The 23,809-nt window shown below is 54.7% G+C and overlaps 1 protein-coding gene across 1 annotated transcript in view; it reads left to right on the top strand.

Moving 5' to 3' along the window:
- The window catches only part of LOC122546720 (myc-associated zinc finger protein-like), a 33,481-nt gene extending 11,560 nt beyond the window's left edge, over nucleotides 1-21,921 (top strand). The window contains exons 3-6 of the mRNA XM_087981926.1: nucleotides 3,103-3,166; nucleotides 7,828-7,999; nucleotides 12,375-12,593; nucleotides 20,711-21,921. Coding sequence (XP_087838052.1) covers nucleotides 3,103-3,166; nucleotides 7,828-7,999; nucleotides 12,375-12,589 — 451 coding nt within the window. The 3' untranslated portion in view covers nucleotides 12,590-12,593; nucleotides 20,711-21,921. The remainder of the gene's footprint in view (nucleotides 1-3,102; nucleotides 3,167-7,827; nucleotides 8,000-12,374; nucleotides 12,594-20,710) is intronic.
- Nucleotides 21,922-23,809: the final 1,888 nt, after the last annotated feature.

Here is a 23,809-nt window from a genome sequence, read left to right as displayed (position 1 = left end):
CCGGCTGGAGATCTCCCTGGTTCGTCGTCTTTCTTTCTACTGCAAATACGTTTCATATGGAAAAGTACCTTTGATAGAGAGTGTTTCCTAAATTCTTGGGTCTCTCTCTCGCATTTTTATATCCCCAACATTGGATCATCTCACTGGTTCCATGTTGGCCAAACAATAAATTCAAACTCTATCCTGGGGCATTAATTAAACTAGTTAAATTCAAATTGTTGTCAAAACAGCAACCAACTCAGGTATCCATTTCACAGTAAAAATGTTATAAATTTAAAATTTTCCAGTACACTCTGGGGCTGCCATCTAGTCACATACACAGGGGCTTGTAATCTCTCAGTTCAGAACAGTATTCACTCTTAAATGTACATGCCTTCAACTTCATAACACCTCTCCCCTTAAGAAAAGAAATGAACCATCATAGCGAAACGATGGCTTCATTTTCTTTCTAATTCTTAATCCATTACAATGAAATACATAGCTCATTAATCTAAATTATGCTTTCAAAGTAATTTCTGAACACGTGTATGAAATTGGAATTTGTCCAATCTTATCTATACTTTTTCCTTTAAATCCATAATAATGCATCTGCTATCACATTTTTATGACTTGCAACATATACAGTTTGTAAATTAAAAATCTGTGACAAGACTCCAGCAAAATAGTCTCATTTTCTTGTCTTTAAATCTTTCCAAGAATGTGAGAGGATTGTGGTCAGTGTACACAACTGTCTCCCAACACGTTGTTCATCACATAAACATTAAACTGTTGTAAAGCCAGTACCAAACTCAATAATTTTTTTTCGATGGTAGAGTATTTTCTCTGCTGGGTGTTGAGTTTCTTTGAAAAGTAGCCAATTGGCCATTCAGTTCCATCGTACAGCTCCAACTCCTATATAGCTAGCATCAATTGCAACTTTTGAAGGGTTTCAAAAAGATTTGGTGTAGCTAAACCTGCAGTGGTTAATACAGCTTTTAACTTCTCAAATGCCTCCTGGCATTGTTCTGTCCACCAAAATCTAGTGTTCTTCTTTAGTAAATCTGTTAGCGATGCCACCACACTGGCTGAAGTTTGGAACAATTCCCGAAATGTTGACTCTCCTGCTCCTCGGATGCTACCTGACCTGCTGTGCTTTTCCAGCACTACATTCTAAACTCTGATCTCCAGCGTCTGCAGTCCTCACTTCCGCTTATTCCCAAAAATCAAAAGCATCTCTTTCTTTGAGGATGGTCACGGAAATTCCTCGATGGCCTTCGTCTTTGCATTCCTTGGGATCAATTTCCACGATCGATGTTATATCCCAAGAATGTCACCTCTGCTTTCGCGAGTTCTGTTTTCTTTCAGTTTATTACCAGACTTGATTCTCGTAATCGTTCAAAGAGCTCTGCCCACTGTTCCATGTGATCTTTCCAGGACTCACTAAACATCACCACGTCATCCAGATAAACTGCACAATTTGTTCATCCGGCCACAGCCGGATTCACGAGTCTTTGGAATGAGGCTGATGCATTCTTCATTCCAAAGGGCATCACTTTCAATTGATGCAGCCCATTTGGGATTACAAATACAGAAGCTTCTTTTGCTTTCTCTGATTAAGGCACCTGCCAATAACCACGCAGCAAGTCCAACTTTCTCTATACAGGCCTCCAATCTTGGTATTGGGTATAAGTCCGATTTTGTAACAGCATTAATCTTCCGATAGCCCCCACAAAATCGTAGAGTCCCGTCAGATTTGGGAACTAACAATCGGTGAACCCCACTCACTCTGACTCAGTTCGATGACATCTTCATTGAGCATCGCATCCACTTCCTTCTGGACCTGTTGGGCTTTGAAAGGATTAAGTCTGTAGGGGTGTTGTTTTATCGGAACAGCATTGTCTACTTCCACCTCATGTACAATAGTATTAGTCTCCCCTATCTTATTCCTGCATATGTCCTCATACTGCTGCAACAAGCCTTTCAACTGGGATCTTTGCTCCTGAGACGATAGCTCACTAACCTATTTCACTGCTCATGGACCTTCTCATTGTTTAATGTATTTTGAGGCACATCAAACTCCATGATATCGAGATTTGATTCCTCACTCTATGGGGCAATAACTAACACCTGTATCTTCAGTACTTTGTCTCTGTTATAGTCAGGTTTTAACATGTTCACATGACATACCTTAAACAGGTTTTTCCTCTCCAGCATCTTTACCAGATACTTTACTCAACTTTTTGCCAATTTGATAGGGACCACTGGCTTTGAAGGGATTTCCTCTCACTGGTAACAATACTGATGCATCATCCCCACGGGAAAACATCCGAATTTTATAATTTTATCTGCCACCTGCTTCATTCTATGCTGTGCCCTCTTCAGGTGCTGTTTAGCTAACTCTCGCACCTCAAATACATAATCCACATGTGAGATCTCTGACTTCGATACTGTCAATTCATCTTCAATTAATTTCAAAGGCCCTCTCACTCCATGTCCAAATAACAACTCAAAGGGAGTAAACTGAGTAGATTCATTTGGGGCATCTCTAATGGCCAACAATACAGATGGGTTACCTTTATCCCAATCATTCAGGTAATCCTGACAGTACACTCTTAACATGGTCTTCAGGGTCTGATGCCACCTTTCCAAAGCTCCCTGGGATTCACGATGATGCACACTGGATTTAAAGTGCTGTATATCTAAGCTATCCATGACTTCCTTAAACAGCCGAGCAGTAAAATTAGACCCTTGATCTGACTGAGTCTCTCTGGCTACCCCATACTGCATAAAGAAATCTACCAACTCTCCCACCACCTTTTTTGCCTTAATACTCTGTAACGTAATTACTTCCGCAAACCTGGTAGTCCATCCATTATGGTTAGCAAGTAATAAAGATTCTGCCAATTACTGTATCCTTCCCTTCTGCCTCAGACCTTCCAAAACCCCGTATTTGTCCAGATTAAATTCTGTATTCATTTCTCCAGTCTTTCTATATCATGCTGTATTCTCTGGTAATCCTCCTCACTATCCATAGCTTTCTCAATCTTTGTGTCGTCCATCAGCTTACTAATCAGACCACTTACAATTGAGAAGCCCTCATTTTTTGCTGTTCCTCTCTTTCAGACCTGATCATCTCAACAGCCACGTCAGGCAGGTCCATTCTACAGAGAGACCCTTCAAATGTGAGGTACGTCCTCCCCGCAGCCTCTCCCCCATCCCCACCACCTTGTTTTGGGGGAGGGAGGTAGGTAGGGGCGTGGTTTGGGGAGAGGGTTCAGGAAGGTGACTCTCGGGCAACTACAGATTGGTGCTGTGCAGGGGAGTAGTGACCGGTGAATGGAGGAGAGTGACCAGTGCCCAGGGGTGGAGTGACTGGCAGGCAGGAAGGGGAGGAGTGACCAGTTGGTGGTAGGGGGAGAGTGACCAGTGGCTGGAATGTGGTGGGGAGTGACCAGGCAGTAGGGAGTGACCGGAGTCCAGTGGGGGAGTGACCGGGGCCCCATTGGGGGAGTGACCGGAGCCCCAGTGGGGGAGTGACCGGAGCCCCAGTGGGGGAGTGACCGGGGCCCCATTGGGGGAGTGACCGGGGCCCCAGTGGGGGAGTGACCGGGGCCCCAGTGGGGGAGTGACCGGGCCCCCAGTGGGGGAGTGACCGGGCCCCAGTGGGAGTGTGACCGGGCCCCAGTGGGGGATTGACCGGGCCCCAGTGGGGGATTGACCGGACCCCAGTGGGGAATTGACCGGACCCCAGTGGGGGATTGACCGGGCCCCAGTGGGAGTGTGACCGGGCCCCAGTGGGGGATTGACCGGGCCCCAGTGGGGGATTGACCGGACCCCAGTGGGGAATTGACCGGACCCCAGTGGGGGATTGACCGGACCCCAGTGGGGGATTGACCGGACCCCAGTGGGGGATTGACCGGGCCCCAGTGGGGGAGTGACCGGGCCCGCAGTGGGGGAGTGACCGGGCCCGCAATTGGGGAGTGACCGGGCCCGCAGTGGGGGAGTGACCGGGCCCGCAGTGGGGGAGTGACCGGGCCCGCAGTGGGGGAATGACCGGGCCCGCAGTGGGGGAGTGACCGGGCCCGCAGTGGGGGAGTGACCGGGCCCGCAGTGGGGGAGTGACCGGGCCCCCAGTGGTGGAGTGACCGGGCCCCCAGTGGTGGAGTGACCGGAGCCCAGTGGGGGAGTGACCGGAGCCCAATGAGGCAGTGACCGGTGACTGGAATGTGGTGAGGAATGACGAGGCAGTGGGGATTGACCGAAGCCCAGTGTGGGAGTGACCGTGCCCCAGTGGGGGAGTGACCGTGCCCCAGTGGGGGAGTGACCGGAGCCCAGTGGCGGAGTGACCGAGCCCCAGTGGGGAGTGACCGAGCCCCAGTGGGGAGTGACAGGTGCCCAGTGGGGGAGCGACTGGAGCCCAATGGGGGAGTGACCGGTGACTGAAATGTGGTGAGGAATGACCGAGCCCCAGTGGGGAGTGACCGAGCCCCAGTGGGGAGTGACCGAGCCCCAGTGGGGGAGCGACTGGAGCCCAATAGAGGAGTGACCGGTGACTGAAATGTGGTGAGGAATGACGAGGCAGTGGGGGAGTGACCGAAGCTCAGTGGGGGAGTGACCGGGCCCCAGTAGGGGAGTGTCCGGGGCCCCAGTAGGGGAGTGCCGGGGCCCAGTGGGGAGTGACCGGGCCCCAGTAGGGGAGTGACCGGGCCCCAGTAGGGGAGTGACCGGGCCCCAGTGGGGGAGTGTCCGGGGCCCAGTGGGGGAGTGACCGGAGCACAGTGGAGAGTGACCGGAGCCCAGTGGGGGAGTGTCCAGGGCCCAGTGGGGGAGTGTCCAGCGCCCAGTGGGGGAGTGACTGGAGCCCCAATGGGTGAGGGACCGGGCCCCAGTGGGGGAGTGACCAGAGCCCAAGTGGGGGAGTGACCAGAGCCCAGTGGGGGAGTGACCGGAGCACAGTGGAGAGTGTCCGGGGCCCAGTGGGGGAGTGACCGGGCCCCAGTGGAGGAGTGACCGGGCCCCAGTGGGGGAGTGACCGGGGCACAGTGTGGGAGTGACCGGAGACCAGTGGGGGAGTGACCGTGGCCCAGTGGGGGTGTGACCGGAGTGACCGGAGCCCAGTGGGGATGTTACCGGGCTGTGGGGAGTTACCGGGCAGTGGGGGAGTGACCATGCAGTAGGGAGTGACCGGAGCCCAGTGGGGAGTGACCGGGCCCCAGTAGGGGAGTGTCCGGGGCCCAGTGGGGGAATGACCGGTCCCCAGTGGGGGAGTGACCGTGCCCCAGTGGGGGAGTGACCGGAGCCCAGTGGGGGAGTGACCGGGGCCCAGTGGGGAGTGACAGGTGCCCAGTGGGGGAGCGACTGGAGCCCAATGGGGGAGTGACCGGTGACTGAAATGTGGTGAGGAATGACGGAGCCCCAGTGGGGAGTGACCGAGCCCCAGTGGGGAGTGACCGGTGCCCAGTGGGGGAGCGACTGGAGCCCAATGGAGGAGTGACCGGTGACTGAAATGTGGTGAGGAATGACGAGGCAGTGGGGAGTGACCGAAGCTCAGTGGGGGAGTGACCGGGCCCCAGTAGGGGAGTGTCCGGGGCCCCAGTAGGGGAGTGCCGGGGCCCAGTGGGGAGTGACCGGGCCCCAGTAGGGGAGTGTCCGTGGCCCAGTGGTGGAGTGTCCGTGGCCCAGTGGGGGAGTGTCCAGAGCCCAGTGGAGAGTGACCGGAGCCCAGTGGGGGAGTGTCCAGGGCCCAGTGGGGGAGTGTCCAGTGCCCAGTCGGGGAGTGACTGGAGCCCCAATGGGTGAGGGACCGGGCCCCAGTGGGGGAGTGAACGGGCCCCAGTGGGGGAGTGACCGGGCCCCAGTGGGGGAGTGACCGGGGCCCAGTGGGGGAGTGACCGGGGCACAGTGTGGGAGTGACCGGAGACCAGTGGGGGAGTGACCGTGGCCCAGTGGGGGTGTGACCGGAGTGACCGGAGCCCAGTGGGGATGTTACCGGGCAGTGGGGAGTGACCGAGACCCAGTGGGGGAGTTACCGGGCAGTGGGGGAGTGACCATGCAGTAGGGAGTGACCGGAGCCCAGTGGGGCGTGACCCACAGGAGGGTGGGGTGAATGACTGATGGTCAGTAGGGAGTGCCCCCCGGGAGGGTGGGGTGAGTGACCGATGGTCAGTGGGGAGTGAGCCGTGCGAGGGTGGGGAGAGTGACCGATGGTCAGTGGGGAGTGAGCCGCGGAAGGGTAGGGAGAGTGACCGATGGTCAGTGGGGAGTGAGCCGCGGGAGGGTGGGGAGAGTGACCGATGGTCAGTGGGGAGTGAGCCGCGGGAGGGTGGGGAGAGTGACCGATGGTCAGTGGGGAGTAACCGATGGTCAGTGGGGAGTGAGCTGCGGGAGCGTGGGGAGAGTGACCGATGGTCAGTGGGGAGAGACCAGCGGGAGGGTGGGGAGAGTGACTGATAGTCAGTGGGGAGTGACCGATGGTCAGTGGGGAGTGAGCTGCGGGAGCGTGGGGAGAGTGACCGATGGTCAGTGGGGAGTGAGCCGCGGGAGGGTGGGGAGAGTGACCGATGGTCAGTGGGGAGTGAGCCGCGGGAGGGTGGGGAGAGTGACCGATGGTCAGTGGGGAGTGAACCGCGGGAGGGTGGGGAGGGTGACCGATGGTCAGTGGGGAGTGAGCCGCAGGAGGGTGGGGAGAGTGACCGATGGTCAGTGGGGAGTGACCCGTGGGAGGGTGGGGAGAGTGACCGATGGTCAGTGGGGAGTGACCGATGGTTAGTGGGGAGTGACCAGCGAGTGGGGAGAGTGACCGATGGTCAGTGGGGAGTGAGCCGCGGGAGTGTGGGGAGAGTGACCGATGGTCAGTGGGGAGTGAGCCGCGGGAGTGTGGGGAGAGTGACCGATGGTCAGTGGGGAGTGAGCCGCGGGAGGGTGGGGAGAGTGGGGAGTGAGCCGCGGGAGGGTGGGGAGAGTGACCGATGGTCAGTGGGGAGTGACCGATGGTCAGTGGGGAGTGAGCCGCGGGAGTGTGGGGAGAGTGACCGATGGTCAGTGGGGAGTGAGCCGCGGGAGGGTGGGGAGAGTGACCGATGGTCAGTGGGGAGTGAACCGCGGGAGGGTGGGGAGAGTGACCGATGGTCAGTGGGGAGTGAGCCGCGGGAGGGTGGGGAGAGTGACCGATGGTCAGTGGGGAGTGAGCCGCGGGAGGGTGGGGAGAGTGGGGAGTGAGCCGCGGGAGGGTGGGGAGAGTGACCGATGGTCAGTGGGGAGTGACCGATGGTCAGTGGGGAGTGAGCCGCGGGAGTGTGGGGAGAGTGACCGATGGTCAGTGGGGAGTGAGCCGCGGGAGGGTGGGGAGAGTGACCGATGGTCAGTGGGGAGTGAGCCGCGGGAGGGTGGGGAGAGTGACCGATGGTCAGTGGGGAGTGAGCCGCGGGAGGGTGGGGAGAGTGACCGATGGTCAGTGGGGAGTGAACCGCGGGAGGGTGGGGAGAGTGACCGATGGTCAGTGGGGAGTGAGCCGCGGGAGGGTGGGGAGAGTGACCGATGGTCAGTGGGGAGTGAACCGCGGGAGGGTGGGGAGAGTGACCGATGGTCAGTGGGGAGTGAGCCGCGGGAGGGTGAGGAGAGTGACCGATGGTCAGTGGGGAGTGAGCCGCGGGAGGGTGGGGAGAGTGACCGATGGTCAGTGGGGAGTGAGCCGCGGGAGGGTGGGGAGTGTGACCGATGGTCAGTGGGGAGTGAGCCGCAGGAGGGTGGGGAGAGTGACCGATGGTCAGTGGACTCCGTTCTGGGTGACCGGGCCGCAGTTACAAACTCCCAAGCTCTCACTCGATTGCGTTTACCTTCCACCCACAGACCTGTGAAGCAGCGTTTGCCACCAAAGACCGACTACGAGCACACATGATTCGGCATGGGGAGAAGGTGCCCTGTCACGTCTGTGGGAAGCTGCTAAGTGCTGCCTACATTACAGACCACATGAAGGTTCACAGTGAGGGACCCAACCATACCTGTGACATCTGTAATAAAGGTGAGTGAGACACAGAACACAGTGACCCAGAGTTTGTCTCTGACCGCCCCGTGCTGTCCCTGTCCCTGGGATGGTGGGACAGTGTAGAGGCAGCTTTACTCTGTATCTGACCCCGTGCTGTCCCTGTCCCTGGGATGGGGGCGGACAGTGTAGAGGGAGCTTTACTCTGTATCTAACCCCGTGCTGTCCCTGTCCCTGGGATGGTGGGACAGTGTAGAGGCAGCTTTACTCTGTAAAGCAGGAAATGATAGACCTGTTAGTCTGACCTCGTTGGTGGGAAAGATGCTGGAGTCTATTATAAAGGATGAAATTACGACATCTGGATAGTAGTAACAGGATAGGTCAGAGTTAGCATGGATTTATGAAGGGAAAAATCATGCTTGACTAAACTTCTGGAATTTTTTGAGGATGTAACTCTGAAGATGGACGAGGGAGATCCAGTAGATGTAGTGTACCTGGACCTTCAGAAAGCTTTTGATAAAGTCCCACATAGAAGGTTAGTGAGCAAAATTAGGGAGCATGGTATTGGGGGCAAAGTACTAACTTGGATTGAAAGTTGGTTGGCCGACAGGGAACAAAGAGTAGTGATAAACGGCTCCATTTCGGAATGGCAGGCAGTGACCAGTGGGGTACCGCAGGGATCAGTGCTGGGACCGCAGCTTTTTACAATATATGTTAATGATATAGAAGATGGTATTAGTAATAACATTAGCAAATTTGCTGGTGATACTAAGCTGGGTGGCAGGGTGAAATGTGAGGATGTTAGGAGATTACAGGGTGACCTGGACAGGTTAGGTGAGTGGTCAGATGCATGGCAGATGCAGTTTAATGTGGATAAATGTATGGTTATCCACTTTGGTGGCAAGAACAGGAAGGCAGATTACTACCTAACTGGAATCAATTTAGGTAAAGGGGCAGTACAGAGAGATCTGGGTGTTCTTGTACACCAGTCAATGAAGGTAAGCATGCAGGTACAGCAGGTAGTGAAGAAGGCTAACAGCATGCTGGCCTTCATAACAAGAGGGATTGAGTATAGAAGCAAAGAGGTTCTTCTGCAGCTGTACAGGGCCCTGGTGAGACCACACCTGGAATACTGTGTGCAGTTCTGGTCTCCAAATTTGAGGAAAGACATTCTGGCTATTGAGGGAGTGCAGCGTAGGTTCACGAGGTCAATTCCTGGAATGGCGGGATTACCTTACGCTGAAAGACTGGAGCGACTGGGCTTGTATACCCTTGAGTTTAGAAGACTGAGAGGGGATCTGATTGAGACATATAAGATTATTAAAGGATTGGACACTCTGGAGGCAGGAAACATGTTTCCGCTGATGGGTGAGTGCCGAACCAGAGGACGCAGCTTAAAAATACGGGGTAGACCATTTAGGTCAGAGATGGGGAGAAACTTCTTCACCCAGAGAGTGGTGGCTGTGTGGAATGCTCTGCCCCAGAGGGCAGTGGTGGCCCAGTCTCTGGATTCATTTAAGAAAGAGTTGGATAGACTTCTCAAGGATAGTGGGATCAAGGGTTATGGAGATAAGGCAGGAAGAGGATACTGATTAGGGATGATCAGCTATGATCATATTGAATGGTGGTGCAGGCTCGAAGGGCAGAATGGCCTACTCCTGCATCTATTGTCTATTGTTCTGTTGTCTATTGTATCTAACCCCGTGCTGTCCCTGTCCCTGGGATGGGATGGGGGACAGTGTAGAGGGAGCTTTACTCTGTATCTAACCCCATGCTGTCCCTGTCCCCGGGATGGGGGGGGGGGGGGGGGGACAGTGTAGAGGGAGCTTTACTCTGTATCTAACCCCGTGCTGTCCCTGACCCTGGGATGGGGGGGACAGTGTAGAGGGAGCTTTACTCTGTATCTAACCCCGTGCTGTCCCTGACCCTGGGATGGGGGGGGGGGGCAGTGTAGAGAGAGCTTTACTCTGTATCTAACCCTGTGCTGTCCCTGTCCTGGAAGTGTTTGGTGGAAGGGGGGGTGGGGGGGGGGGTGCAGTGTAAAGGGAGCTTTACTCTGTATCTAACCCTGTGCTGTCCCTATCCCTGGGATGGGGGGACAGTGTAGAGAGAGCTTTACTCTTTATCTAACCCCACACAGTCCCTGTCCCCGGGATTGGTGGGGGGACAGTGTAGAGAGAGCTTTACTCTATATCTAACCCCGTGCTGTCCCTGTCCCTTGGATGGGGGGGGTGCAGTGTAAAGGGAGCTTTACTCTGTATCTAACCCCGTGCTGTCCCTGTCCCTTGGATGGGGGGGGGTGCAGTGTAAAGGGAGCTTTACTCTGTATCTAACCCCGTGCTGTCCCTGTCCCTGGGATGGGGGGGGACAGTGTAGAGAGAGCTTTACTCTGTATCTAACCCCGTGCTGTCCCTGTCCCTGGGATGGGGGGGACAGTGTAGAGGAAGCTTTACTCTGTATCTAACCCCGTACTGTCCCTGTCCCTGGGACGGGGGGCGCGGTGTAGGGGGAGCTTTACTCTGTATTTAACCCCGTGCTGTCCCTGTCCCTGGGATGGGGGACAGTGTAGAGAGAGCTTTACTCTGTATCTAACCCCGTGCTGTCCCTGTCCCTGGGATGGGGGGGACAGTGTAGAGGGAGCTTTACTCTGTATCTAACCCCGTGCTGTCCCTGTCCCTGGGATGGGGGGGACAGTGTAGAGGGAGCTTTACTCTGTATCTAACCCCGTGCTGTCCCTGTCCCTGGGATGGGGGGGGACAGTGTAGAGGGAGCTTTACTCCGTATCTAACCCCGTGCTGTCCCTGTCCCTGGGATGGGGGGGGACAGTGTAGAGAGAGCTTTACTCTGTATCTAACCTCACGCTGTCCCTGTCGCTGGGATTGGGGGGGGGGGGGGAGGAGAGAGGAGGACAGTGTAGAGGGAGCTTTACTCTGTATCTAACCCTGTGCTGTCCCTGTCCTGGGGGTGGGGGGGGGGGGGGAAGCTTTATTCATTGTCTGGCTCTGTGCTGGGTTGAGATTGAGCTGTGGAGGAGGAATTACAGCCAGCCCTGAATCTGAAATCATCGTGAGGATGTAGGATGTTCAGCGATTCCCCACCACCAGCCACTCCCTGTCTGTCTCTGTCTTATAATCAGGAGTAGGAGCCTCTTCTGAATTCCCCTTCCTCTGTCTCGCTACCTCTCCTTCCCTTAGTTAGTTTGTATAGTATGGGATTACTTGTTACTTTGGCTAGACCCTCAGTAGGTCTGTCTTGTACCTATCATGTTATTCCAGTCGTTTGGTTTGTCCCCAGCACCTGCCTGATTTCTGACTTTTTGTAATTATCTCTCTGCCTTAATTAATTGGATCATTGATCATCCCTTCACTTGTTATTCAGCTGTTGACACTTCATTCACACCATTTGTATTATCTGTTGACATTCTTAATTACCTGGAGTTATCTTGCCATTATCTCTGCACCTATACATTCTGTGCCTGTGCACCTCCCTCCACTTCACCTGGTGAAGGAGCAGCGCTCCGAAAGTTTGTGATTTCAAATAAACCTTTTGGGCAACAACCTGGTGTCCTGTGACATCTGACTGTGCACCTCTGACCATCAGCAGCCTGTCCACATCTGTTGGTCAGGCTGTGTCTCATCTCTGTGCTCTCCCCCTCTCTCTCTCTCTCTCTCTCGCACTGTCATAGAACATAGAAGAATACAGCGCAGTACAGGCCCTTTGGCCCTCGATGTTGCACCGATCCAAGCCCACCTAACCTACACTATCCTCCATATGCCTATCCAATGCCCGCTTAAATGCCCATAAAGAGGGAGAGTCCACCACTGCTACTGGCAGGGCATTCCATGAACACACGACTTGCTGAGTAAAGAACCTACCCCTAACATCTGTCCTATACCTACCACCCCTTAATTTAAAGCTATGCCCCTTGTAATAGCTGACTCCATACGTGGAAAAAGGTTCTCATGGTCAACCCTATCTAAACCCCTAATCATCTTGTACACCTCTATCAAGTCACCCCTAAACCTTCTTTTCTCCAATGAAAACAACCCCAAGTGTCCTCTTTGTTTCTCTCTTTCTGTCTCTCTCTCTGTCTCTCTCTCTGTCTCTCTCTCTGTCTCTCTCTCTGTCTCTCTCTCTGTCTCTCTCTCTGTCTCTCTCTCTGTCTCTCTCTCTGTCTCTCTCTCTCTCTCTCTGTCTCTCTCTCTCTCTGTCTCTCTCTCTCTGTCTCTCTCTCTCTGTCTCTCTCTCTGTCTCTCTCTCTGTGTCTCTCTGTGTGTCTCTCTCTGTGTCTCTCTCTCTCTCTCTCTCTCTCTGTGTCTCTCTCTCTGTGTCTCTCTCTCTCTCTCTCTGTCACTCTGTCTGGATTTGATGTTCTCCTGTGTTCTCTCTCTCTCAAACCTTCCCCCAACTACAGGTTTCACCACGGTGGCGTATCTCCGGGTCCACGCACGGAAACACCATGGCATCAGTTTACTGCAGCCCTACCGTTTTGTATGTGAACAATGCGGCATCTACTGCCACACCCAGGTCCAGCTCAACGGGCACAAGGGGACCCATGAGAGGCCACCGGAAACTTCAGCACTCGGGCTGAATTGTGCCTCCAACAATCAGCCCCAGCTCCTGCTGTGAGAAGGCAAGAAAACTTGTTTCACAATCAACAGAGTGACAGTCAATAGGCAAAACGTGGGGACTGCAACCACGAATAAATAAGGGAAATCAGCCAGGGTTCCTGCTCCTAATCACTGTCCAGTGACCCCCTGGGTCAAAGAGGGGGAAATCAGCCAGGGATCCTGCTCCTGATCACTGTCCAGTGACCCCCTGGGTCAAAGAGGGGGAAATCAGCCAGGGTTCCTGCTCCTGATCACTGTCCAGTGACCCCCTGAGTCAGAGAGAGGATCAATCAGCCAGAGTTCCTCCTCCTGATCACTGTCCAGTGACCCCCTGGGTCAGAGAGAGGATCAATCAGCCAGGGTTCCTGCTCCTGATCACTGTCCAGTGACCCCCTGGGTCAGAGAGGGGGGAATCAGCCAGGGTTCCTGCTCCTGATCACTGTCCAGTGACCCCCTGGGTCAGAGAGGGGGAAATCAGCCAGGGTTCCTGCTCCTGATCACTGTCCAGTGGCCCCCTAGGTCAGAGAGGGGGAAATCAGCCAGGGTTCCTGCTCCTGATCACTGTCCAGTTACCCCCTGGGTCAGAGAGGGGGAAATCAGCCAGGGTTCCTGCTCCGGATCACTGTCCAGTTACCCCCTGGGTCAGAGAGGGGGAAATCAGCCAGGGTTCCTGCTCCTGATCACTGTCCAGTTACCCCCTGGGTTAGAGAGAGAGAGAGGAAATCAGCCAGAGTTCCTGCTCCTGATCACCGTCCAGTGATCTCTGGATTAGAGAGAGACAGAGGGGAAATCAGCCAGGGTTCCTGCTCCTGATCACTGCCCAGTGATCCATAGGTTAGTGAGAGAGAGAGGGGAAATCAGCCAGAGTTCCTGCTCCTGATCACTGCCCAGTGATCCCTGGGTTAGAGAGAGAGAGAGGGGAAATCAGCCAGGGTTCCTGCTCCTGATCACTGTCCACTGATCCCTGGGTTAGAGAGAGAGAGGGGGGAAATCAGCCAGGGCTCCTGCTCCTGATCACTGTCCAGTGATCTCTGGGTTAGAGAGGGGGGAAAGCAGCCAGGATTCCTGCTCCTGATCACGGCCCAGTGATCCCTTGGTTAGAGAGAGAGAGTGTGTGGGGGGGAAATCAGCCAGGGTTCCTGCTCCTGATCACTGCCCAGTGATCCCCTGGGTTAGAGAGAGAGAGGGGAAATCAGCCAGAGTTCCTGCTCCTGATCACTGCCCAGTGATCCCTGGGTTAGAGAGAGAGAGAGAGGGGAAATTATTCAGGGTTCCTGCTCCTGATCACTGTCCAGTGATCCCTGGGTTAGCGAGAGAGAGAGGGGGGAAATCAGTCAGGGTTCCTGCTCTTGATCACTGCCCAGTGATCCCTGGGTTAGAGAGAGTGAGAGAGATGGGAAATCAGCCAGGCTTCCTGCTCCTGATCACTGGATTAGAGAGAGAGAGAGGGGGGGAAATCAGCCAGGGTTCCTGCTCCTGAACACTGTCCAGTGACCCCTGGGTTAGCGAGAGAGAGAGGGGAAATCAGCCAGGTTTCCTGCTCCTATCACTGCCCAGTGATCCCTGGGCTAGAGAGAGAGAGAGGGAGGGGGGGGGGGAGAATCAGCCTGAGTTCTTGCTCCTGATCACTGTCCAGTGATCCCTGGGTTAGAGAGAGACAGAGAGAGGGGAAATCAGCCAGGCTTCCTGCTCCTGATCACTGTCCACTGATCCCTGGGTTAGAGAGAGAGAGGGGGGAAATCAGCCTGGGTTCCTGCTCCTGATCACTGTCCAGTGATCTCTGGGTTAGAGAGGGGGGAAAGCAGCCAGGGTTCCTGCTCCTGATCACTGTCCAGTGATCCCTGGGTTAGAGAGAGAGGGGGGAAATCAGCCAGGGTTCCTGCTCCTGATCACTGACCAGTGATCCCTGGGTTTGAGAGAGAGGGGGAAATCAGCCATGGTTCCTGCTCCTGATCACTGCCCAGTGATCCCTGGGTTAGAGAGACAGAGAGAGGGGAAATCAGCCAGGGTTCCTGCTCCTGATCACTGCCCAGTGATCCGTGGGTTAGAGAGAGATGGAGGGGAAATCAGCCAGGCTTCCAGCACCTGATCACTGTCCAGTGATCACTGGGTTAGAGAGAGACAGACAGAGAGAGAGAGAGAGAGAGGGGAAATCAGCCAGGGTTCCCGCTCCTGATCACTGCCCAGTGATCACTGGGTTAGAGAGAGAGAGAGAGAGAGAGAGTGGGTGGAGAAATCAGCCAGGGTTCCTGCTCCTGCTCCTGATCACTGCCCAGTGATCCCTGGGTTCGAGAGAGAGAGGGGAAATCAGCCAGAGTTCCTGCTCCTGATCACTGCCCAGTGATCCCTGGGTTAGAGAGAGAGAGAGGGGAAATCAGCCAGGGTTCCTGCTCCTGATCACTGTCCACTGATCCCTGGGTTAGAGAGAGTGAGAGAGGGGAAATCAGCCAAGGTTCCTGCTCCTGATCACTGTCCAGTGATCACTGGATTAGAGAGAGACAGAGAGAGAGAGAGAGGGGGGAAATCAGCCAGGGTTCCTGCTCCTGATCACTGCCCAGTGATCCCTGGGTTAGAGAGAGAGAGAGAGAGGGGGGGGGGGGGGAGGAAATCAGCCAGGGTTCCTGCTCCTGATCACTGTCCAGTGATCCCTGGGTTAGAGAGAGAGAGGGGGGAAATCAGCCAGGGCTCCTGCTCCTGATCACTGTCCAGTGATCTCTGGGTTAGAGAGAGAGAGAGAGTGGTGGGGGGAATCAGCCAGGGTTCCTGCTCCTGATCACTGTCCAGTGATCTCTGGGTTAGAGAGGGGGGAAAGCAGCCAGGGTTCCTGCTCTTGATCACTGCCCAGTGATCCCTTGGTTAGAGAGAGAGAGAGTTGGGGGGGGGGAAATCAGCCAGGGTTCCTGCTCCTGATCACTGCACACTGATCCCTGGGTTAGGGAGAGAGAGAGAGAGAGGGGGGAAATCAGCCAGGATTCCTGCTCCTGATCACTGTCCAGTGACCCCCTGGGTTAGAGAGAGAGAGGGGGGAAATCAGCCAGGCTTCCTGCTCCTGATCACTGCCCAGTGATCCCTGGGTTAGAGAGAGTGAGAGAGGGGAAATCAGCCAAGGTTCCTGCTCCTGATCACTGTCCAGTGATCACTGGATTAGAGAGAGACAGAGAGAGAGAGGGGGGGGAAATCAGCCAGGGTTCCTGCTCCTGATCACTGTCCAGTGATCCCTGGGTTAGAGAGAGAGAGGAAATCAGCCAGGGTTCCTGCTCCTGATCACTGTCCAGTGATTCCTGGGTTAGAGAGCGAGACAGGGGGGAAATCAGCCAGAGTTCCTGCTCCTGCTCCTGATCACTGCCCAGTGATCCCTGGATTCGAGAGAGAGAGAGAGAGTGGTGGGGGGAATCAGCCAGGGTTCCTGCTCCTGATCACTGACCAGTGATCCCTGGGTTAGAGAGAGAGAGGGGGGAAATCAGCCAGGGTTCTTGCTCCTGATCACTGTCCAGTGATCCCTGGGTTAGAGAGAGAGGGGGGGGTGCGGAAATCAGCCATGGTTCCTGCTCCTGATCACTGTCCAGTGATCCCTGGGTTAGAGAGAGAGGGGGGAAATCAGCCAGGTTTCCTGCTCCTGATCACTGACCAGTGATCCCTGGGTTAGAGAGAGAGAGGGCGGAAATCAGCCAGGGTTCCTGCTCCTGATCACTGACCAGTGATCCCTGGGTTAGAGAGAGAGAGAGGGGGAAATCAGCCAGGGTTCTTGCTCCTGATCACTGTCCAGTGATCCCTGGGTTAGAGAGAGAGAGGTGGGGGGGAAATCAGCCAGGGTTCATGCTCCTGATCACTGTCCAGTGATCCCTGGGTTTGAGAGAGAGGGGGAAATCAGCCAGGGTTCCTGCTTCTGATCACTGCCCAGTGATCCCTGGGTTTGAGAGAGATGGAGGGGAAATCAGCCAGGCTTCCTGCTTCTGATCAGTGTCCAGTGATCACTGGGTTAGAGAGAGACAGAGAGAGAGAGAGGGGAAATCAGCCAGTGTTCCCGCTCATGATCACTGCCCAGTGATCCCTGGGTTAGAGAGAGAGAGAGAGAGTGGGGGGGGGGGGGGAATCAGCCAGGGTTCCTGCTCCTGCTCCTGATCACAGCCCAGTGATCCCTGGGTTCGAGAGAGAGAGAGAGAGAGTGGGGGGGGAAATCAGCCAGGGTTCCTGCTCCTGATCACTGCCCAGTGATCCCTGGGTTAGAGAGAGGGGAAATCAGCCAGGGTTCCTGCTCCTGATCACTGTCCAGTGATCCCTGGGTTAGAGAGAGACAGAGAGAGAGGGGGGGGGAAATCAGCCAGGGTTCCTGCTCCTGATCACTGTCCAGTGACCCCCTGGGTTAGAGAGAGAGAAAAGGGGGAAATCAGCCAGGGTTCCTGCTCCTGATCACTGTCCAGTGACCCCCTGGGTTAGAGAGAAAGAGAAGGGGGAAATCAGCCAGAGTTCCTGCTCCTGATCACTGCCCAGTGATCCCTGGGTTAGCGCGAGAGAGGGGAAATCTGCCAGGGTTCCTGCTCCTGATCACAGTCCAGTGATCCCTGGGTTAGAGAGAGAGACAGAGAGAGAGGGGGGTGAAATCACCCAGGGTTCCTGCTCCTGATCACTGCCCAGTGATCCATGGGTTAGAGAGAGAGGGGAAAGCAGCCAGGTTTCCTGCTCCTGATCACTGCCCAGTGATCCCTGGGTCAGAGAGAGAGAGCGCGGGGAAATCAGCCAGGGTTCCTGCTCCTGATCACTATCCAGTGATCCCTGGGTTCGAGAGAGAGAGAGAGTGGGGGGGGAAATCAGCCAGGGTTCCTGCTCCTGATCACTGTCCAGTGATCCCTGGGTTAGAGAGAAGGAGAGATGGGTGAAATCAGCCAGGGTTCCTGCTCCTGATCACTGTCCAGTGATCCCTGGGTTACATCGACACAGAGAGAGAGAGGGGGGAAATCAGCCTGGGTTCCTGCTCCTGATCACTGCCCAGTGATCCCTGGCTTAGAGAGAGAGAGAAGGGGGAAATCAGCCAGGGTTCCTGCTCCTGATCACTGCCCAGTGATCCGTGGATTAGAGAGGGGGAAATCAGCCAGGGTTCCTGCTCCTGTTCCCTGGATGCTGCCTGACCTGCTGCGCTTTTCCAGCAACACATTTTCAGCTCTGATCCCCAGCATCTGCAGATCTCACTTTCTCCACTGTCCAGTGGTCCCTGGGTTAGAGAGAAGAGAGAGGGGAAATCAGCCAGGGTTCCTACTCCTGATCACTGCCCAGTGATCCCTAGGTTAGAGAGAGAGAGAGGGGAAATCAGCCAGGGTTCCTGCTCCTGATCACTGCCCAGTGATCCCGAGGTTAGAGAGAGAGAGAGGGGAAATCAGCCAGGGTTCCTGCTCCTGATCACTGCCCAGTGATCCCTGGGTTAGAGAGAGAGAGAGAGGGGAAATCAGCCAGGGTTCCTGCTCCTGATCACTGCCCAGTGATCCCTGGGTTAGAGAGAGAGAGAGAGGGGAAATCAGCCAGGGTTCCTGCTCCTGATCACTGTCCAGTGATCCCTGGGTCAGAGAGAGAGAGAGGGGAAATCAGCCAGGGTTCCTGCTCCTGATCACTGTCCAGTGATCCCTGGGTCAGAGAGAGAGAGAGGGGAAATCAGCCAGGGTTCCTGCTCCTGATCACTGCCCAGTGATCCCTGGGTCAGAGAGAGAGAGAGGGGGGGGGAATCAGCTCCTGTTCACTGTTACGGACAGTGTTCTTGAACAGATCTCCTTGCGCGCCAACCAGCCAAAGCAGTAAGTGACAGATGGAGGTAAGTGGTTTAAACACCAACCGATCAGATCTGAGCTCTGCAGTCCTGCCACATCCAGTCGTGATTGGTGGTGGACAATTAACAACTCACTGGAAAAGGAGGCTCTACAAATATCCCCATCCTCAATGATTGAAGAGCCCAGCACATCTTTCACAGCAATCTCCAGCCAGAAATGCTGAGTGGATGATCCATCTATCTCTCTCCGCTGGTCCCCAGCATTTCAGATACCAGTCTTCAGTCATTTCGATTCACTCCACGTGATATTGAGAAGCAGTTGGAGACACTGGAAACTGCAAAGGCTACAGGCCCTGACAACATTCCGGCAATAGTACTGAAGACTGTTGCTCCAGAACTTGCCGCTCCCCCTAGCCAAGCTGTTCCAGTGTAGTCACAACACTGACGTCTACCGGACAATGTAGAAAACTGCCCGGGTATGTCCTGGGCATAAAAAGCAGGACAAATCCAACCCGGCCAATTGTTGTCCTGTCAGACTCCTCTCCCATCATCAGTAAAGTGATGGAAGGCGTCTGTCAAGCAGCATTTGTTTAGCAATAACCTGCTCAGTGATGCCCAGTTTGGGTTCCCCTGGGGCCACCCTGCTCCTGACCCCATTACAGCCTTCGGTCAAAAATGGACTGAAGAGCTGAATTCCAGAGGGAGAGGGGAGAGGGACAGCCTTTGACATCAAAGCTGCAATTTGACCGAATATGGCATCAAGGAGCCCTGGCAAAACTGGAATCAATGTGAATTAGGGGGCAAAACGCTTCACTGGTTGGAGTCAGACCTGTCGCACAGGAAGATGGTTGTGGTTGTTGGAGGGTCAGTCGTCTCAGCTCCAGGACATCTCTGCAGGAGTTCCTCAGGGTAGTGTCCTAGGCCCAACCATCTTCAGCTGCTTCATCAATGACCTTCCCTCCATGATAAAGTCTGAGGTGGGGATTGTTCGCCAATGATTGCCCAGTGTTCAGCACCATTGCCCACTCCTCAGGTACTGAAACAGTCCGTGTTCAAATGCAACAAGAGCTGGACAATATCCAGGCTTGGGCTGACAGGTGGCAAGTAACATTCACGACCAAACAAATACCAGACAATGATCATCTTCAATAAGAGACAATCTAACCGTCCATCACCCCCTTGACATTCATGGTAGTTTTCAAAATGTAAACGATTTTCTAATCAACCTGTTGAGAAATATTATTGTCCACCTCTGGAGTAGGTGGGACATGAACCTAGACTTCACGGTCCGGGAGTAGGGACACCACCATTGTGCCACAAGATGATACCATCAACGAATGCCTCCCTGCTATCAACATCTTGGGGCTGACCACCTTCACAATTGCTGCCCCCCTTGACGTTCAATGGTGTTACCATCACTGAATCCCCCTCCCCCCCACTATCAACATCCTGGGGGTTCCCATTGAGAGAGAATCTAACCATCGCCCCCTTGACGTTCAATGGTGTTACCATCACTGAATCCCCCCTCCCCCCCCCCCCCCCACTATCAACATCCTGGGGGTTCCCATTGAGAGAGAATCTAACCATCGCCCCCTTGATGTTCAATGGTGTTACCATCACTGAATCCCCCCTCCCCCCCCCCCCCCCCCACTATCAACATCCTGGGGGTTTCCATTGAGAGAGAATCTAACCATCGCCCCCTTGATGTTCAATGGTTTCCCTTCACTGAATCCCCTTTCCCCCCCCACTATCAACATCCTGGGGGTTCCCATTGAGAGAGAATCTAACCATCGCCCCCTTGATGTTCAATGGTGTTACCGTCACTGAATCCCCTCTCTCTCCTCCTCCCCCCCCCCCACTATCAACATCCTGAGGGTTCCCATTGAGAGAGAATCCCCCTCCCCCCCCCCCCACTATCGATATCTTGGGGGTTCAATCCTGCAGAGAGTAACTCCCCTCCTGACTCCCTCCACACACCCCCCCCCACCCCCCCAAAGCCCATCCCACCATCGAAAAGGCATGAGTCAGGAATGTGAAGGAAAACTGCCCACTCGCTTTGGGTTGGGGGAGGTGGGGTAGCTCCGGCAATACTCGAGAAGTTCGACATTGTCTGGGACCAAACCCTGGAACTCCTTCCCTAAGGGCAGTGTGAGGGGGGTTGGGGTTGGTGAGGAGAAAGGGACTGCAGGTGGCTTACCCCCCACTTTCCCTAGGGGCAGCTCAAGACGGGCTAAATACTGGCCCAGCCTGTGACACCCAAATCCTGTGAGTGGATTTAAGATCTCCCCTGGGTTGCAGAAGGGTCATGCCGGGTCAGGGAGATGATACACTGGGATGGGACATTGTGCCACAACCTAACCTCTCATTCCCTCCTGTCTCCCACAGGTTCTGGAAAAGCCTGCCCTTTGGCTAAAGAGTTCACTTCCATTCGTCCCAGACTGACTGAGGCCGAAGGTGTGTCTGCCCTGAACCTGACCCTGTCACACCCAACCTCGTCAACAACCTCCAAATCAGCAAGACGTACCGGAGGGAGAGAGGAGAGGGAGACAGAGTCTGGGGGGGGAGGGCAGAGAGAGAGAGAGCGCGCTCCAGAGTGAAGCAGGAGAGAAGGAGAGCGAGAGAGAGAGAGAGTGAGGCGGGAGGGAAGGAGAGAGAGAGAGAGCACCAGAGTGAGGCGGGAGAGAAGGCGAGCGAGAGAGAGAGAGACAGACAAGAAAACAGAGTGGGGGACAGAGACAGACAGAGCATGATACAGACAGACAGACCGAGAGAGAGAGAGAGAGAAAAGGAATGAGAAACAGGGTAGGAGAGAAAAAAAGAGTATGGAGAAAGAGTGGAGGGATTGATGGAAGGCTGAGTTAGAGACAAGAGCGAGGCAGAGAGGGGAGATAAGGCACCTGTTATCTCTCTCCCTCTACCCCCCCCCCACATCTACCTCCCCCACCCAAATAGAAAGAGGGAATCCCAACAGATTTCTGGGATCTCGCTGCTTTGCCGGGCCCTGGCACAGAGAGCCCTATAGACTGCAGGGGTCTGTCCTGATGGAGAACTGTATAGATAGGGCAGAGCCCCTATAGACTGAGTGACTGAGCTGTTTGTGAATTTACACCATAGCCTCTGACTCGATAATCCTGAGAATCTGGTTATTCGTCCCACTGTTTGTATCAGTCACTCGGGAGAGCAGAGCACTTACACAGCACTGAGAGTGACAGGGAGGTATCTATCGCAGCACACAGCACCAGCCTGCACCCCCCACCCCTCCCAAAACCCATCAGGGGTGTCATGTAGCAGGGAGTCACTCCCATATCCTGGGGAGAGTCAGTGTCACACCACCCCCCCACCCAGGGAGAGGCAGTTCCCCCCGTACCCTGGTGAGACTCTGTTCCCCCTTCATGCCCCCGGAGAGAGTCAGTGCCCTGTACCCCAGGGAGAGTCAGTATCCCGCGGGGAGCTGTGTCTCTGAGGTGTTATGATACTGAGTCTTGCCATGCAGTGGGAGTTGGAAGCTGATGAACTGAGCCCTGTCTGATTGTCACTGCCAGTGTAGAGTCTGAACTGCTCGCCCGTGGGGTTGGGTGGGGGTGGGGGTTTGCCCCGTCTGAGCTCCGTGACTCCATCTCCTTTATTGTTCTGTTTTTCTGTGTTTGTGAGGAGGCCACCAGCAGGGGCCGGGCTGTACTGTGTGCAGGGTAATCGCGGGGGGGGGAGGGAGGGGGGGTGGGAGGGCGTTGTCGATAAGCTCCCTCACATCTTTGCATTCTGTGTTTGTGAAGATGCTGAGGGATTTTTTTAAAAACAAATAAACCTCTCCTCTGATCCATGTTTTAGTGTGGGAATCTTTCCACTCCAACTCGAAGAGGCATCACTTCTTTCAGCATCAGGAACGTTCCACTGTGGAACAGGCCATTGTGGACTGGCCTTCTGAAGGAACCAATCCACTGTCCCTGACTCTGCCCCCATCGTCCAAGCAACGGCTTCCAGATCCCAATCAATCTCTGCAGGGGAGCCTTCCATGTGTCAGCAATGTGTGCCCCTCTATTCCCTCGGTCTCTCTCTCCCTCTCTCTCTCTCTGTCTCCCCAACCCACTCTTTCTCTTTCCCTGTCCCTCTCTCCTGCTCAATCTCTCCTCCTCAATTTCTCTCTACCCCCACATCCCTCTCTTTCTCTTTCCTCCCTCTCTCCTGCTCTATCTCTCCTCCTCAATCTCTCTCTCCCCCCCGATCCACTCTTTCCCTGTCCCTCTCTCCTGCTCTATCTCTCCTCCTCAATCTCTCTCTACCCCCACGTCCCTCTCTTTCTCTCTCCCTGTCGCTCTCTCCTGCTATATCTCTCCTCCTCAATCTCTCTCCCCCTCCCCTATCCCTCTCTTTCTCTCTCCTGTCCCTCTCTTCCCCTCTCTCTCCTGTTTATCTCCTCCCTCTCTCTCTTTGTCCCTTTGTTCTCCCCCTCTCTCCCTGACCCTCTCTCACCCTCCCTTCCCCCCTCTCTCCCGCTCTACCTCTCCCCATCAGTCACTCTTTCTCTCCCCTATTCTCTCTCCCGCTCTGTCTGTCTTCACCTCCCCCTGCCCCATTCTCTGTCTCCCTTTCCCTGTCTCTATCTCTCAAACTAATGGCTTCCCCACTGTCACTCCCCAAACTGACCCACACGTGACTCCAGACCATGACGACGCGGGTGACTCTGACACGGACCAGCGACTCACTCAGGCAGAAGTGCAGACGTGGTTTTAATACAAGTTGGGATGGTGCCTCGTGGGCATCCTGAATTCAGCCAGAGCCCAGCCCATTCCCACTGACCGTGCCCGGTCCTCATTACCAAAATCCCCGGAACTTGGTCCAAGAGCAGCAGAGCTTTCTCTGATGGTCTGTGACCCTGGCGAGTGTGGCATTTCATATCAACCGTGAGGTTGGGGGGAGGTGTGTGTGGCAGAATTGGATAAATCGACGAGTCAGCGGGAATCAGGAGGAAGTGCTGGACGGAGTGAGATGTATCGAGGAGGAGGAGGATGCCAGTTGGAGTGTGTGTCCAGGATTATCACTGGCCATCCATCATGGACTGAAGTTCAAACTTGTTCACCCAGTGAGTAGTCGGTCTGGAATACGCTGCCTGGAAACGTTGTAGAGGCACATTTATTGGATAGAAATATTGTGGAGGGATATGGCTCGGGGAGGGGGGGGGCAAAGCAAGAAATTTGCTATCGGTGTGTATGGACCAGGCCAGCTCCCCTCAAAGCATTTTAAGAGGTTTGGCCTTTATGTAAAAGGCAGATGTTCAGGGGTGATGCAGCTGGTCCAATCACTTAGCTCTAAGCAAATACAATTTATTTGCACCTTACGGGAACGGGACAAAAGGAAACAGCATTTACAATAACAACTTTTGAAAATGCAACTTACGCAATATCGCAAGGAGCTGTTTCAATCCCCGCAACGTCCCACAAATGCATTCCTTGGCAAAAGGTCAATTCACACAGGTTCTTACAGGCA

Source organism: Chiloscyllium plagiosum, unplaced genomic scaffold (assembly GCF_037043375.1).
Source record: "Chiloscyllium plagiosum isolate Xiang-an unplaced genomic scaffold, Cpla_swu_hap1 HiC_scaffold_41, whole genome shotgun sequence".
In the NCBI taxonomy this organism is placed as follows: domain Eukaryota; kingdom Metazoa; phylum Chordata; class Chondrichthyes; order Orectolobiformes; family Hemiscylliidae; genus Chiloscyllium; species Chiloscyllium plagiosum.
Note: the sequence above shows the minus strand (reverse complement) of the source record. Positions and strands in the feature narration are given on the sequence as shown.